The sequence below is a fragment of the Pezoporus flaviventris genome, unplaced genomic scaffold (assembly GCF_033815535.1).
Source record: "Pezoporus flaviventris isolate CSIRO_AGI_PZ_B2104156 unplaced genomic scaffold, CSIRO_AGI_Pfla_v1 ptg000015l, whole genome shotgun sequence".
Taxonomy (NCBI): domain Eukaryota; kingdom Metazoa; phylum Chordata; class Aves; order Psittaciformes; family Psittacidae; genus Pezoporus; species Pezoporus flaviventris.
In genome coordinates this window covers 13880049-13895150 of record NW_026892563.1, presented here as the reverse complement: position 1 = coordinate 13895150, position 15102 = coordinate 13880049, and the positions used below count along the sequence as shown (strand labels likewise).

Sequence of the window (15102 nt, the reverse complement as noted above, 5' to 3'; positions counted from 1 at the left end):
AACACATTGGTCAAGAGAACAGGAAGGAATAAGAGACTGAACCTGTGAGAGGGAGAACAGGGGAGGAAAAGTAAGCAAAGACACACCAAGCTAGCAGAGCCATTTGAAAAAAAATATAATGCATTTGCCACTACAACAAAAGCCAAGCCAGAGATGTGTATAAGCACTCAGGATCAGCACAGGAGCAGGACTTCCCATTATGAGTTTATTCTTGAACACTGATGCTTCATATGGTCTGTGTGGCTGAGGCCTGGAAACACACCTCAGGCTGGAGCCCGGAGAGGCAACTACTGCACAGATACCGGCTCTACTGACTTCTCAGCACAAGTGAAGTCCCTGTCCCACAAAACCCCTTCCACTGTTTCAGGAAGGACTCCATAGTTGTGCCAAGCCTGTGGCTAATGCCATGATGGTGCCTGTGCACACCAGGCAGCAATGTCTAGTCTTTAGCTGCTGGCTGCATCCATGCTCTGCTCCCCCTCAAACCTCCTCCAGAAGCAGCAAAAAGAATCCTTTATAAATCCATAGGTTACTCCCAATTACCAAAGGACGTCCACTGCCACATGGAGGGGTGCTGAGTGGAGAGCCAGCATGTCAACTGATGGGAATACAAAAGAACATCTGGTCCCTGTGGCTCTTGGTCACAGCAGGTGGGATCCTGCTGCTTAGTTATCTGGGCAACAGCCTAAGGAGGATTTTGGTCACCGAGTCTGGGCATCCCGGCCTGTCCCAAGCACTGCCCTCCCCAACTCCACCTCACGTGAACAGCACAATCCCTCCTAACACCTGCGGCCCCAGTAAAGGGCCAGCGCTGCCCTTCTGCAGCACAAGCTAGGCCTTTCTTGGCTACTGTTACGATAAAGTACTTAAACTTAGATACAAAATCCCAATGTTGAGCATGAGCAGCAACTCAGGGAATTTCTCAAAAGCTTTTTACCTGAAAGCACTGCAGGCAATGCAACAGGTGTTTACAGAATCCTACAGTATAATGGTGCAAAGCAAGTCACAGAAACTGTATTGTAGGTTGATGGCAAAAATGGTTTGCTTTGCTTTTTAACCAAGATGTTTTGCAGATGCTCTGCACTCTTTCAAGCCGTGTACATCCAGTTATTTTTAGATAGTTTGTATCCTGACAAGACTTTAATCCTCGATATGGCTGAATTAACAAATACTTTTCTTGGTCAGTGATTCAGATACGCAGGGGACACAGTCATCAAGACCAGCAATGCTGCTGCATGACCTGCTCATCAAAGGCATTCACCTTCTAGGACTTCCCTGTGTTGCCTTCTTCACAAACTGCAGACTGATGACCGGCAGCATTACAGAAACAGCCATGTCAGTCTTGTTCTAGGGACCATAGATGAGAATAGCAACAAAGGGGCAGGGAAATCATAGTACCAGAAACGTTCAAGGTGATGGGGAGAAAGCATAAAAGTCCCTCAAACGCACTCTGCGCAGTTGATAAGCACACTGCATCTCACTGTCTGCATTAGCACAATTCTCACTTTTGCAGCACGTACTTTCATTTTCCACACTGCAACATTCCTGATTTGTTATCTGTCTTTCCTGTGCTCAGCACAATGACCTGCTGAAATAATTCCCTCTGAAATAAACAGGAAATAAAATTTCCCTCTAAAATAAACAGGAGCGGGTAACAAACTCACACCTCAACATGCAGGTGCAAAGAGAGCTACGAACCTTGAGTTTGTATCTGCACCTTGCTATAAACTGCTGCGTGTGTAAGAAAAGAAGGGCTGCCCCAAAATGGGTTTAACAGTTCTGCTTTGCAAACACATACTCGTATACTGCTAACCCATGGGATCCAAAACTCTTGGCAAATCTCAACTGTATTTCCCAAGGATTTTTGAAATAGATGACATTATGCCACCCACCCCAGCTGGTAAACAGAATCATGAAGTGCCATGCAAGCTCACACGATGGCACTGAAGACAGATTCAAAGTTTTTCACCTTCATCTGCTGCTGCTGTGGGCCATGTCTGATTTTCTTTTCAAGCATTTGTATCAGAAAAATATTCCATTAAGTCACTCATCCTGCTGCACATGATCATGTTCTTGCCTTGCAGAGATAATAAAAGCTTCTCAGAATTACAGATATTTTAATATAAAACAGAGAGCAATCATTAAGCAGTGAATAACCAGGTGAAAAGCTACAACAGAAGTTAGAGCACAGGTAGAAGGCCCAATTCTGATGGCAGAAAACCAGAATTTTCTGTTTTTTTTTTGGTTTATAATCAGTACAATTAATTGAGTGATTTGTGCCTGAGAGTAATACACAGAGCTAAGCAAACTCCAGCTGCAACACGGGCCTCTGGACACTTCTGAAACTCGAGGGAACCCAAATGAAGACACTGAGGGGATGCATCATCACAGGTATCTGTTTACAGAGCATGATGTGCAGCAGCAGGGAACCACTCAAGCCGTAAGCTATCCACATAAATCAGACCTGGTGTAACAGCATCGTTTCCCCTTCTAAACTGCTGAAGAAAGAAATCAGGCTGCAGTGGCAGGTTGAGCAATTCTGATCTTGCCGTAGATTTTAAAAGACCCGGTAAGAAAAAAATAAAAATAAAACCAAACCCTAAAAATCTGTATTTAACGACCAACAAAGTCAAATTAATGTTCCCCCTTCTTCTTGCTTCATTTTTCCATTAAAGTTCTAGAATGGGCTTCAACTAGTGGGAATAAGTAACTTGAAAACAGAGGCAGATGGGTACTGAAAATATATTTGTGCAAGCAGAATGCACTTAAAAACACAGATTGTTTTCTTCATGATGTAGTCTAGTTTGTTCATGCTCCTGCTCAAAGTAATCAGAAACTACCTGGCAGAATATCTAGTAAACTACAGCAAGGCACTGTATTTCTAAAGAAGTACGACCATTCTATCAGCTACTGTTGAGAAGGCAGAGTGGAACACATTATGCACCAGTTGGGGGGATCACAAAGTGGGTAGTGAGGTTACCCACCTTCCCTTTCCATCGTTTACAGTGACCATGGTCACTCTGCCTCTGGTGCATAGAGTACATGCAAAGTTTAATGAAGACGAGCAGAAAACAAGCGTATGGCAGAAAGTCTGTGCACAGCAAGCACTGCAGGCTGCCGCTTTCTTCCTTTTGTCTTGCAATGAACACACCTCACCTCTTCCAGTACCTGAAGGGGGCCTACGGGAAAGCTGTAGGGGGGCTTTTACAAGGGCACGTAGAGACAGGACAAGGGGAAATGGCTTTAAACTGAAAAAGGGTAGATTTAGATTAGATGCAAGGAAGAAATTCTTCACAATGAGGGCGGCAAGGCACTGGAACAGGTTACCCAGAGAAGTTGTGGCCGCCCCATCCCTTTCAAGACTAGGTTGGACGGGGCTTTTAGCTTGGTCTAGTGCAAAGGTGTCCCTGCCCATGGCAGTGGGGCTGGAACCAGATGGTCTTTAAGGTCCTTTCCAACCCAAACCATTCTGTGATTCCAAAAGGCGTGCACCTACAGAGCCAGGGCAGGCAACGGCAGAGCCGCCAGCCACCGGGTCAGCCGCCGGTAATGGCCGGTTCCCATGCCCGGTTCCCAGACCTGCCTCCTCCTCTTCCCACCCTTTTCCCTTTAGATTTCCCCCTCGCACTTGGGCGCTCCCCGCTCCAGCAGCCGAAGGGAACACGCCGCCACTGGCGGCACAAGCACCACTGGGGCCGCTGCCCTCACAAGACCCACACCCTCCCCAGACCGATGGCTTTACCGGCCGAGCCCCGCCTGCGGGGACACCCCCGCCGTTTCCCCCGCCCCACGCAGCCCCAGCGGCTCGTCCCCCCGCCGCCGCCGGCGCCCGGCAGCGGGGCCGGAGCCTCCCGTCGTCGCGGGTGAATGTGTGTGAGTGCGGCGAGGATGAGGCCGCGGCGCGGCCCCGCACCGACCGCGGGCACGGCCGGGGGTGAGCGGCGCCTCAGCCGCCAGGAACCGGTCGGGCGGCGGGGCCCAGCCGAGGATCCGGGAGCGGCTCCGCCGGGTTTTGCCTCGGACCCGCCTCGCCCCCCTCCTACTGCCCTCCCTCCGCGCGCCGCGGCGCGGCCGCTGTAACAAAGAACAGGCGGCATGGAGGAGGCGACGGAGGAGGAGGCGGCGGGGTCGTAGCCGCTGCCGTACCGGCAACTCTCGCCGCCGCCCTCGCCCCGGCCCCGCACGCCCTGAGGAGCGGTGGGGCGGCGAGCGGAGGCGCGGCGGCCCGGGTGGCGCAGGCCGAGCACGGGGCGGTGATCCTGCGTGAAGAGTCCCGCGCGTGGGCCGGGGAAGGGTGGCGGGGAGGCGGCGGGCGGGAGCGCGGGGAACCGGCGTTACCTGCCTGGGGAATGGCCAAACCCGGATCGGATCCGGACTCCGGGTTCCGATCCGCTCCGGAAACCACGCGCCACCGGAAGCCGGCGCGGCCGGCCGCAAAGCACGACGGGAAGGGTAGTCCTACGGGTGCCACCGCTGGCGCTGTTGCTCTCATGGCGCCGCTCTCCGCTCGCCAGGGCAGCCGACGGCCCGACCGTCATCCCTGGGCCGCAGGGTTCCCCCCAGGCCGGGCCCTCCCCCGTACCGCCCTCGGCAGGGCCTACGCTGCGTTGGAGAGAAGTGGCTGCCTTTGGACTTGGCTTAGAGGCTGGGTTGCACAACCTGGGATTTGCTCTTCGCCTCCCGGGAGGAACCAGCTCCTAAAGAAGTCTCTTTACGAGCGAGAAGGGCCCACAGGGACACCGCATCATGCACACGGCAGGCTGTCAGCTGACTGAGCCTTAGCCCAGCCCTGAACAAGGACCCAAGGGCCTCCGAACCCAGACTCTGTTGAGGATCAGGAGTTCTGCGCTCTCAAGCGTGGTCAGCGTGGTGTTACCAGCATGTTATCAGACATACTGTGCTCGATAGCAAACGCTGTAGCCACCCTTAGAATACAAACGTGTAACCAGCAATGCCTATTTTCCTGTGTAATTGGCTACTGCTGAATCCTGGTGACCAGGAAAGCGTGTCCTCCTTTCTCAAGTTGGTTTAAACCCTGAGTGCAGTTTACTGCAGCATTTGCTGCTCCCCCAGGTGCAGCCCGTGCTGTGCATCCAAGAACACCCCGGTAGAGGCCAGGACAAAGAGGTACTTAGGCGCTTTGTATTTTTGGTATTCAGTTGATGCCCCAGTCTCCTTCAGTAAGACGTGTTGCCTGCAAGGGAGTCCCATCTTCCCCCAAAAGTGTTACGCGGTGTGGTGTGACTGCCCAGCCTGCACAGTGACAGCCCCACTGAAAAAGATGATGGCAAGCAGGCACCGCTCCGGGGGATGTTCTCTCGCAGCTACATCTTTAACAGCTGGCTAAGACAAGGGCCTTTATTGCTGCTCACCTTACCTGTGCATGTCCCCTTCTGCACAAGTACCCAGTGTAGAGAGTATCGTGACTCTTCTCCGAAGTGCTTGGGTAAACTGAAACTGCACAGCCTTTCAATTTTGAAAATGCTGCTTCTTGGCAAAATGGCGTTAAATTGAGGAAGGGGAACCATTTAGTCTTTAAAAATGGCTCATCAGAGGTTTTCAGGGAGCACAGGAGTAGTAAGGGGGATTTTTCCAGGACCCAAGTGCATGTACAGGTCATTTGCTTTTTCAGCGGTCGAAGCTGATTAGTGTTTAGTTTTGAATAGTCTGCTTTTACTTACTGTCCTTGTACATCTCTATGCACATTGACAGTGCTATCTCCAGCCTTCTGCCTAGGAGACAGCCAGTGCACAAGGGTGGTTATCCTACTTGCAGTGCATTCACTTTGTCAGAGTAAGTATTAACTAATTCAGAGTTTAAGCTGTTATGTTTCCTAGCTGAAGCAGTCTGGATTTACCATGTAAGTCTGGATCCTGCAGCTCCAGAATGATTTCCCCTCCTATCCCCCATTCCCTCCCAGTATTCCTACCTTTCTGCAGAGTTAACATTGGATGTGAACTTGTGTCTGACACCAGGGTCACTGGGGTAGAGAGATAATACAAAATGAAGATGCCTTCCATTCACTGTTTAAGAATGATGAACTGGAGGAATGAGCACAATGCCAGACTTGTGCTACATCTGCCCCTGCTCGTGCTCTGGTAGGTCACAGAATCAGAATAGTCAGGGTTGGAAAGGACCTTAAGATCATCTAGTTCCAACCCCCCACCATGGGCAGGGACACCTCACACTAAATCATGTTACCCAAGGCTCTGTCCAACCTGGCCTTGAACACTGCCAAGGGATGGAGCATTCACAGCTTCCCTGGGCAACCCATTCCAGTGCCTCACCACCCTCACAGTAAAGAATTTCCTCCTTATATCCAATCTAAACTTCCCCTGTTTAAGTTTTAACCCGTTACCCCTTGTCCTATCACTACAGTCCCTTTCGGTAGCGTACACAAATGGCATGACTCAAATTATAAAACCTCACCCAAGATCTGAGCAGGAAGAAGTAAGAAGATTTGTTAGGAGACCATTACAAAATTTCAGCTAAGCACTCGGAGAAGATGAAATAAACAGGCATAGAAATGTGGGCAGTAACACCCTGTAAGCTAACGTACAATTTCCTTGCAAAAGAAGGTACAGCACTCTGGGAAGGGAATAAAACCACTATGGCAGCTATTTTCATATGAATGCCCATTTTTGGTGGGTTTTGGTTTTTTCCCTCAGTCTGGTAGGGCTTTGTGGCAGCATTAATATAGAACATAACTTCTTCAGTAAAATCAGCACAAGAGAACCCTACTCCTGAGCTGTGCTCATTTTAGTACTGGTGTCTTCTGTGCAAGATCTAGGCTCTAACACTCCTTCCCTTTTGCCCCCCAGATTACAAATGCTTACTTACAACGTAAAGAACAAGTGACTGCAGTGAGTTCCACAGTTACTTTTTCCATTAGATACCCACCCAGTCCATGTTTCAGGTGATTTCTCAAGAAAAAAAGAAAGGGCTACCTGATAATGACCAGGGTTATCGGAAACACCCCAGGACAACATAGGGTGAGTACTCTGCTCCTGAATAAACAGGTGAATGCACTGTGTTACACAAGGGGTCAAATTACTGATGGGGAGTAGAAAACCATCTGTTGACTCATGGCAGACTAGGTATGTAGGACAGCACACTACATGGAGACAACTGGCTTTTATTGTATGTACAGCAGTAGTTATTTCTTAAAAAATCCTCTTCTCAGGCTTTTAGGTGATAGAATAAATCTGTACATCACAGACTTCGTAATTGCACCAACTTCATTTTGTGTACACACATTAAAAAGGAAAAAAAAGACATCCATCACAGAAGTGACTGTAACAGTGGAGTGCTGGAAAAGAATGTTTTACCCCACCTGGAACATCACAGCATAATACATTATTGGGAAATACAGAGTTATAGTATTGGAAAGACCTCAGACCCATCCTTCCCAGTTATTTTCATACCTTGCATAGTAGCAGTCTGGATATCCTGAGTGAAATGGTATTATTCACCTTTATCACCCATTTTATACAACTAATCTGGAGTTGTTTGTCACCAAGGCTGTGGCTTAGAAATGTACAGAAGCATATGCTGAATCTTAAATGTATGAATAAATCCACTTAGGTCCTGTCAAAGTCAGGGAGGTCAAAGCATGAGGTCAGCTCTTCCCACTCACAATGGGAATGTCTTAGCCTGGAGCTCTGGTATACTTAATTCTGTACCAGGATAAGCACTTATCTCAAACTTCAGCTCTGCAAGTCAAAAGCTGCAGTAAACCAAAATGAAAAAGCCATGCGGCTCCCACCTTGTATAGAGCTCTTGCTCCTCTTAAAACCTAGAGCTACTAGAGCTGAAAAAGATGTTAAACCAAAAGCAAGATTCTTATTTTGCTTCCTCAGAGACATTTTATAGCATTTTATGTAGCCAACTTCACTTTTTCCTACAATACTTTGCATATTAAGAACACCAAAACTTTACAATACACAGCAGGAAGCTTTCCCTTGAAAACCACCTAGAATCAGCAAGGAGATGTGGTACAGGGAAATGCTATGAAATTTCACTCATCTTCAAAACTGGTATCATTGACAAGCAATAGAACACATCAAAACCCCAGTGCTGTAAGCCAAGTCCTCTAAAGAGCAAGACAGTAACTACAGGTCTGTAAGATGTGGAGCCCCAACCTCTCTCCCAAAGAAAGAGCTGAGGAAAATCTGATAGCATAAGAGTAAACCCCACTGTTTCTGCCTGAAAGTTTATGACTTGTCCATTAAGTTGAAGAAGTTTGCCGAAAGTATTTTAGTTCTTTACAAACATTTTTCTTCCAGGGCATCCCTTCTTCTTCCTGCTGCTTAAGACTCACAAGTTTCATATGCAGTTAGGAGTGAAAAAACTGCAATTTTGTTCTGGATTGAACTACTAGTGATCTAGGGATAAAGGACCCTCTCCTCTTTGAAGTGACTTTTAAAGTGATCTCCGTCAAGCTTGAGATACTAGGTAGTTTTATTGCTTTAATCTATGAAAAGAAAATTAAAGCCAAGGCAAATCATGTTTAGATAAGGATGCAGGTTGTTTACATCAAGGCAAATGAAAAGCTAAAATGCCATAAAGCAAAGCAGACCACAAATACAGATTAAGAAGGTTCAGTTATGGGCAGAAAAATTCTTCAGAAATTAAAAGCAAGACTTCATCTCTTAATCATCATAAAATAAATACTTCTTTCCTGTATCCTCTGCCTCTGCTGCATTCAGAAACACAAGAGTGTAAGAAAGCAAAAAGGAAGAAAGATTTCACAGGTTGCTTCCAAGCTATTGTACTGAAGTAATGAAGTTGGAAGGCAGAAAGCAGTAAGTTTTCAGTGTAGTATCATGCAGAGATTTGTTCTGCTGCTAAATGTGTAGTTATTAAAATTATGAAGATATTGCAAAACATAAAAGAGCAAAATGATTCCCTCCAGCATCCTTCACACAACCACACAGGCAACATACAACACCTGACAGGATATGTCACAGTGTTAACACCAGTTTACAGATCCAGTCCTACCAATTCACACAGCTCCTGCTGGCTGTCACAGAATCTAACTCACACTGACCTAAACACTAATGTATACAAGAAATATACATACTCAGACCTCCTGATGTTCAGTGGCAACCTAATCATCTCAGAAGGGGGGAATGGGATTCAGAACTGTGGGCCTTTGGAGTTGTCACAGCTGAGCAACTCAGTCATCTCTTTGTATTTAGTACCTTAGCTTGTTTTTTACAACAGGACATAAATTATTTGTAGAGGAGTAGGAAGAGTTGAGGAACACACCAGCCAGATAGAAGTCAAACATCAAACCAAACGATGTTTATTTTCCTGAGGAGTGAAGGCAATTAGAAAACACAATTCCCTTTTTACCCCAAATGCCTTGTTTTCCTCATCTTAAGAATTCATTCTCTCTCAGTATACACAAGCCCAAACCTTCATACAGTTTGCAGTATAGAATGTTTTTGTTCCCACCATCAAGACATGCATTTAGGCGGTCACCAAGACCTTAAGAAAGATGAACTAAAAAAACCCCACTGCTTCAACAAGCCTCTGTTCCACAGGGTAAGCTACAAGCAACCCTGCTCTTGTACTTCTGCAAGTTATTCAGTGTTATTTCCACCCCATTCCAAAGTACACAATGAAGCTTCCATAAATTAAAATCCCAGTTCAATAATTTAAGCAGACTTCCAAGTAGTGTTTTATGCTCCCTTTACACTCTCAGTTCCATACTTTTTTTTTAGTTTAAGGGGATGCTACCCATGGAGCTCAGTCTCACTTTGATTTCTTGCACTCAGTGAGTAGTTATTGTTTCCTTCTTCAGCAAACAAGACTGAGCATTTAAAACATGGCAGAGATTTGACCCCCACCCTGCCCTGTCACTGTCATGCAAAAAGCTCCCAGTAGAGTCAAGGGAAAAAGTGTATGTTGAGACAACATAATGTCAGTTATTTTAATGCTCATTTAACGAACCACTGTAAAAGAAGTGAAGAAACTACTTAGTATTAAGTTAACAATAAACAAATGTGTTCAAGCACATTCAAGCTGGACAAACCTGTATTACTGAACTGGGATTTCTAAGCACATTACAGCTCTAGAAAACTCAATTGTAGCCCATTTTCAAAATACAGAATATTAAAATGCCTTCAAGTGTTTTTATGATAAGCAGCATGCTCAAACATACAACTATTTGATAGTCTGGACTGCTGTACTACCACAGTGATTTTAGGAGGTTACACATAAACAGCATTTTTGACCAGTAGGCTCAGTTAAAACATTTCAACAATTCATTTGTCCTAGTATTTTCTGGTAAAACAGAAACCAAAACCCCTCTACTTTTATATTCTTTGTAAAATATTTACCAAGGAATGCAGAGCCCATTAGAAGTTTTGAATTGTGCTTCTGTTCTTCAGTGACTTATTTTTGACGATTAATTTAAGTTGAAAGCCCAAATATCAGCCAAAGTGTTGGACGTCTTAAGGGGAGGAAGAGGGGGAGGGGGAAAATCACTGTTGGCAAAGCAGGCACAAATCTATCCTCCATTCATGTCAGCAGTTTAGATGGAATGGATGTTTTTCTTGGCTAGAGGGAACAGGCTTGGTCCTTTGTCCTCAGTAGGAATGCAGATAATGGAAAAGTACAGGTACGCACAAAAGACAGTACCTGGGAAATACTGACTGACATTTTACTCTTCTTAATAGCCCAAACAAGAACTATGCCTTTACTTTCATCAGTTTTCCCTTTTAAGGAGCCAGCTGCAATATTTAATTAGGAACAAAAGTTAAAAAACTCACCCGACCAACCACTCGGCACATGACAACATTGGCAGATCTAGAAACTGAAAGCCAACTAAAGGAAATGTTACTATGTTTTAAACAGCTCTCTTCACAACTGTGTTTTCTAAGATCTCAGTAAGTGCTCGGCAAGTAAAATAAGCTGTCTAATGAAAAGCATTATAGGGTTAAATACGCTCTATTCATCACTTATTGCTCCTAGCTTTGCATTTGATACGATGGTTAAATATACTTGTCTAACAAGTACTTGGGAGAAGGAATTAGAGCCCCTAAGGTAAGTTTTTGCATCACTAACGCAGCTTCTCACACAGGGAAGAAAAGCTACAAATAAGAATTTGTAAATGTTTCCTCTGCGAGAAGACTCAAGCAGACTTAAAAAAAAAGTCTGGATTTTTTTTAAAGCATAACTTATGCACAGAACATTGAACAATAAGCTAGTGTAAGTATTTGCATAATTTATTGATTTATGGCTAATATCAAAGGCATCTCTCCACCTATATGGATCGAACAGTTATTACAGCAGGCTACAGTTATTACAGTAGGCTATCTTAATCAGCATTTTAGTTCTGCTTCTGAACACTTACCCGTTTCCAAATTACAATGCAAACTGGATCTGGGTCTCTCTTTTCCCTTTCAACCTGACTAGAAAAACAAGGTGAGACTTCTGTTGCTACTATTCCAGGCTGCAGTAAGGAAACACAGTGGTATCTTCTCTCTTTACAGTGGTTCAATCATACAGCAGGTATGGTGTTTCAGTTCTTAGCTCCCCATTAATGTAAACTAGGTGCTTACATGCAGGTCCTCCCCACATGCACCATTCCCCATAATCTCTCATCTTCTATAACAAACCACATGATCCTCCAAAAGCTCACGATACAATTAGCACTGCTTGTATTTGGAGAAGCAACTTTTATTATCAGAGAGAAAAAGTCTTCTGGTAAAATAAACAAACAAAAAAAGATAAGCTTTCTGTTTGTTCCTGGACCACTGCATTAGTGAACATAGTTTTATGCAAGTCATCAGCCATATTTGTGTCCTCTAGTACTGCTGTGTAAACAAGTGGTCAACTGATGTGCAAGTATGCCATCATAGAGTGTTCAGTCTTGTATGAATGGTTCTGTTGAACCACCGTTCAGTTTGTTCTTGCTTTTGTTTTTGGAAAGGAGCTTTCTGCTCAGAATACGTGAAAGCGTGCCTCCCTTCTTGCGTGCTTCCTCCGACAGTGGCTGCTGCAGGTAGACGAGATCGTTGTGTGACTGACTCATCCCAGGATCCTTCTGGTGATGTCGCCGGCGGAAAAAGAGCTTTGCGCTTTTCTTCAGAATCGAACCTGTGGAAGCAAACAGCAGAGGTGAGGGCCCTTTAGACACAACTGGCTGCTGTCCTCTTGGAGCTCAGCTTGAACTGTAACTGCAGCATGACTGGAAAAAGCCTCAGTCTTAACTTTTCCAGTTTAAGCATCACCCTGGTAACTACTCCAACAATGTTAAAAAACTAAGAGTGTGGTGACTCTAAAGCAAGAATATTCATGGTTTGTAACCTAGAGGCCATAACAGTACAAGTTCCACCTTGCAACACGTGATTTCAGATACTGGCAATCGTCGTGCTTTCAGCCAGAGGCACCCATACATACACTACATGCTACTGAATTCTCCTTGCCTCGCTTCTGATCCAGCTCTCTCTCAGCTGAACACCACTGAGAAATTCAGACTCCATGGAAGTATGTATTTCTCCACTTCAACTTGTTCCATGCAAGTATCATGCAAACCGCATCATGACAGACTGTGGTAGTTCTAGACATATGCATGTACACACGCTTGTAAAGCTAGCAGAAATGCTCAGGAGAGAAGAGCTCACGTGTATTGCTAGAGGAGCACTAAAGAAAGAAATTAATTTTCCTTCATTTTAGAAATGATGCTATTGAAAAGGGAGGAAAGCTACAGTGAAACATGCCTATGAGGAATCAGTCCTCTGACTTCAGCTTCTAAAGTCAATCCACACATCTTGTGGAAGTCTCCTTCCTCACGTTTTATTCATTTCAAATGCTTTTCTGAAAGCTGCGTTAGTGGTCAAACATACACATGCACAGCCTTTGGTGTGGGTTGCACACTGGGTTCTCACGTGTCAAACAGGCATATCCAATCTTTCCAATACAACAGAATTACAGAGTATTTTATAAAAAGAATTAAATAGCAGAAGTAACGTTACTCTTTTTTGTTTCAAGGATCAAAGAAGGAAGAGATTAGCCCGTGATCCACAACATGAAGGTGGCATTTTAATTTGAGGTGAAGGACTGTTGGTGCTGGAGAACTCTACCTGGCAGTCAACCTGTATTCAGTATGCCCATGCAAGCCAGACAGCAAGTGTTCTACATGAATTGAGTAGCGCTACCTAGAGTAACAATCACAAAGTATTTGATATTTTAAAATCCTGTTAGGAACAGCAATTAACTTCAAGCAGGTTAAAAATAGTATTACATTTGCTTCCAACAGCTTCAGAAATGAGCTCAAATCCCTTCTGTGGCAAATTAAGCTACTGTGTTTTGTTGTATTCCTTCTCTTGATCCCATGTCAAGCCTATTATGCAGCCAAGGCAATTGCAGCTGTCATCCCACCTCATTGCCAACAACAGCCACCAGTACTCTTCTTTTTGCAAGCTTGGGTTAGTTTTGCAGCCGCCGTTCTGCCAAATTCCACTATCCCTTTCCATGTGCACATGTCTGATGTGTAAGGCAGCTTGGCTGCCGCTGGCAGGGACACTGCTTCGAGCTACTGGCAACACTTAGCTGGGTGTCAGTACATCAGCCCCATGTTAAAATAGCACCAGATTTGTGCAGAATTGGGCAGCGCTGCTGTCCTAGTGGCATGAGCCAATCTGAACGAGGGAGGACCCAGGTAGCAAGCCAACACAGGAGCCTTCTGGCAGTCAGAGTCTTAGTACGTGAGGACAGTCATCTCCTTGGCAAAGCTTCCACACCTCATTCCTGTACCACTATCAGATTTCCCAACTCTAGTTCAGCTATTAACTCTTGTCACTGCACAATCTTGATTCTGCTTTTCCTCCCACTGCCAATGGATACATAAAGCAACACACAGACCAATTATTTCATGCAATACCATGCAATAGCTAGAATTACATATTTGTCCCCCAAGGACTTGAGGGGCTGCATGTCATTTTGCACAGTGACAGCTGCAGAATAGGTATTTTCATGGCAGCTCTGCTGCACACAGCCAGAGGCTTCTTTGTTCAGACCAGAGCAGTTAACAAATATGTGCTGGGTTTATTACTTTGTACTTCAAGGACTAAGCACTCAGCACCTGGGAGGATATTCTGATGTGTTTTGTCCTGCTGCTGCTGCAATTCTTCTAACAGGACATGATGGGATGAAAGCAGAAAGCAACTGGAATTTGTGGATTTGAATCTTGACTGCTCTTCCACCACTCTCTGATTGATCTTTTTGGCAAGACAGTACCACTTCAAGCTGTTGTGCACAGCATAAAGGAAACAGTGTTCAACCCCATGACACTGACAGTTGTTAATATGCAGAGGCTGGGGTGGATTAATAAGGCCTTGCTGCTGTGTGACTTTTGTTTTAGCAGTCAGCTGTTCGGCCCAGCAGTCCTGGCAGCTGCAGCTGAAGCTGTGCCAACAGGCGCAGGACAGAAGGCTTTATCTGTAAGCTGTTATTTAGTTCTACCCATCCAGACTGATTTCCCATATGAGGAAATAAACACAAACCAAGAATGCTGCACAAGTTGTGCTGGTGGCCTGTGGCAACTCGCTGCAGCTGAAAACCTGCAGGCAGCACTTCCCTGAGAGCAACACAGGCTCAGCACAAGCAGCAGTACCCCCAGACATGAAAGCTCCCTGTGTTTTTGGAGGTCATTGCTACATGGAAGCTTGCCGCATCCCCGCTGCCACCCATCAGTCTCTAGCCAGTTTGGTATGTGCTGCCTGACAGTGGCTCCAGCTGCTGTGGAGGCATGCACCAAATTGCAAGCTTGGCAATGCTCGTGCTATTTGCATGCTTACTTCTTGAGTTCAACAGGATCCATATGCCAACTCTGCCCCTAACACCAGGAGACAAGCAGAGAGCATGTCAAGAGTGCCGTACAGACTGACTGGTCTTCATAGGCTTCTCTGCACTAGTTTAGGGTGTTCTAAAAATGAGGGGCTTGGATCACTTCTGAATCTCATTTTTGTTAATGAAGATTTCCTTCCACATCTACAAGGATAAAGAGATTGCTTATTTCCATTCCTTCCCAGCTTCCAAAAGTTTTTATCCAGGTGGTTTTGTAAATACCTGCTGAGGTCCTTGTTGCTC

At 45.5% G+C, this 15102-nt stretch overlaps 2 protein-coding genes across 7 annotated transcripts in view; both read right to left on the bottom strand.

The window, feature by feature from the left end:
* The window catches only part of PRDM15 (PR/SET domain 15), a 40613-nt gene extending 36167 nt beyond the window's left edge, over window positions 1–4446 (bottom strand). For all 3 annotated transcript variants that reach the window (XM_061453525.1, XM_061453527.1, XM_061453526.1), the window contains exon 1: window positions 4339–4446. The gene's annotated coding sequence lies outside the window, so the exon portion shown is untranslated. The remainder of the gene's footprint in view (window positions 1–4338) is intronic.
* Window positions 4447–9284: 4838 nt separating this feature from the next.
* C2CD2 (C2 calcium dependent domain containing 2) overlaps window positions 9285–15102 on the bottom strand; it is a 37999-nt gene continuing 32181 nt past the window's right edge. The window contains exons 14-15 of one of the 4 annotated variants that reach the window (XM_061453521.1): window positions 14811–14848; window positions 11971–12108 (exon numbers count right to left, since the gene is read on the bottom strand). In XM_061453521.1, the coding sequence (XP_061309505.1) occupies window positions 14820–14848 (29 nt within the window). In that variant the 3' untranslated portion in view covers window positions 11971–12108; window positions 14811–14819. Of the gene's footprint in view, window positions 12109–14810; window positions 14849–15102 lie in introns of all 4 variants that reach the window. The other 3 variants (XM_061453523.1, XM_061453520.1, XM_061453522.1) reach the window with 3 other exon arrangements.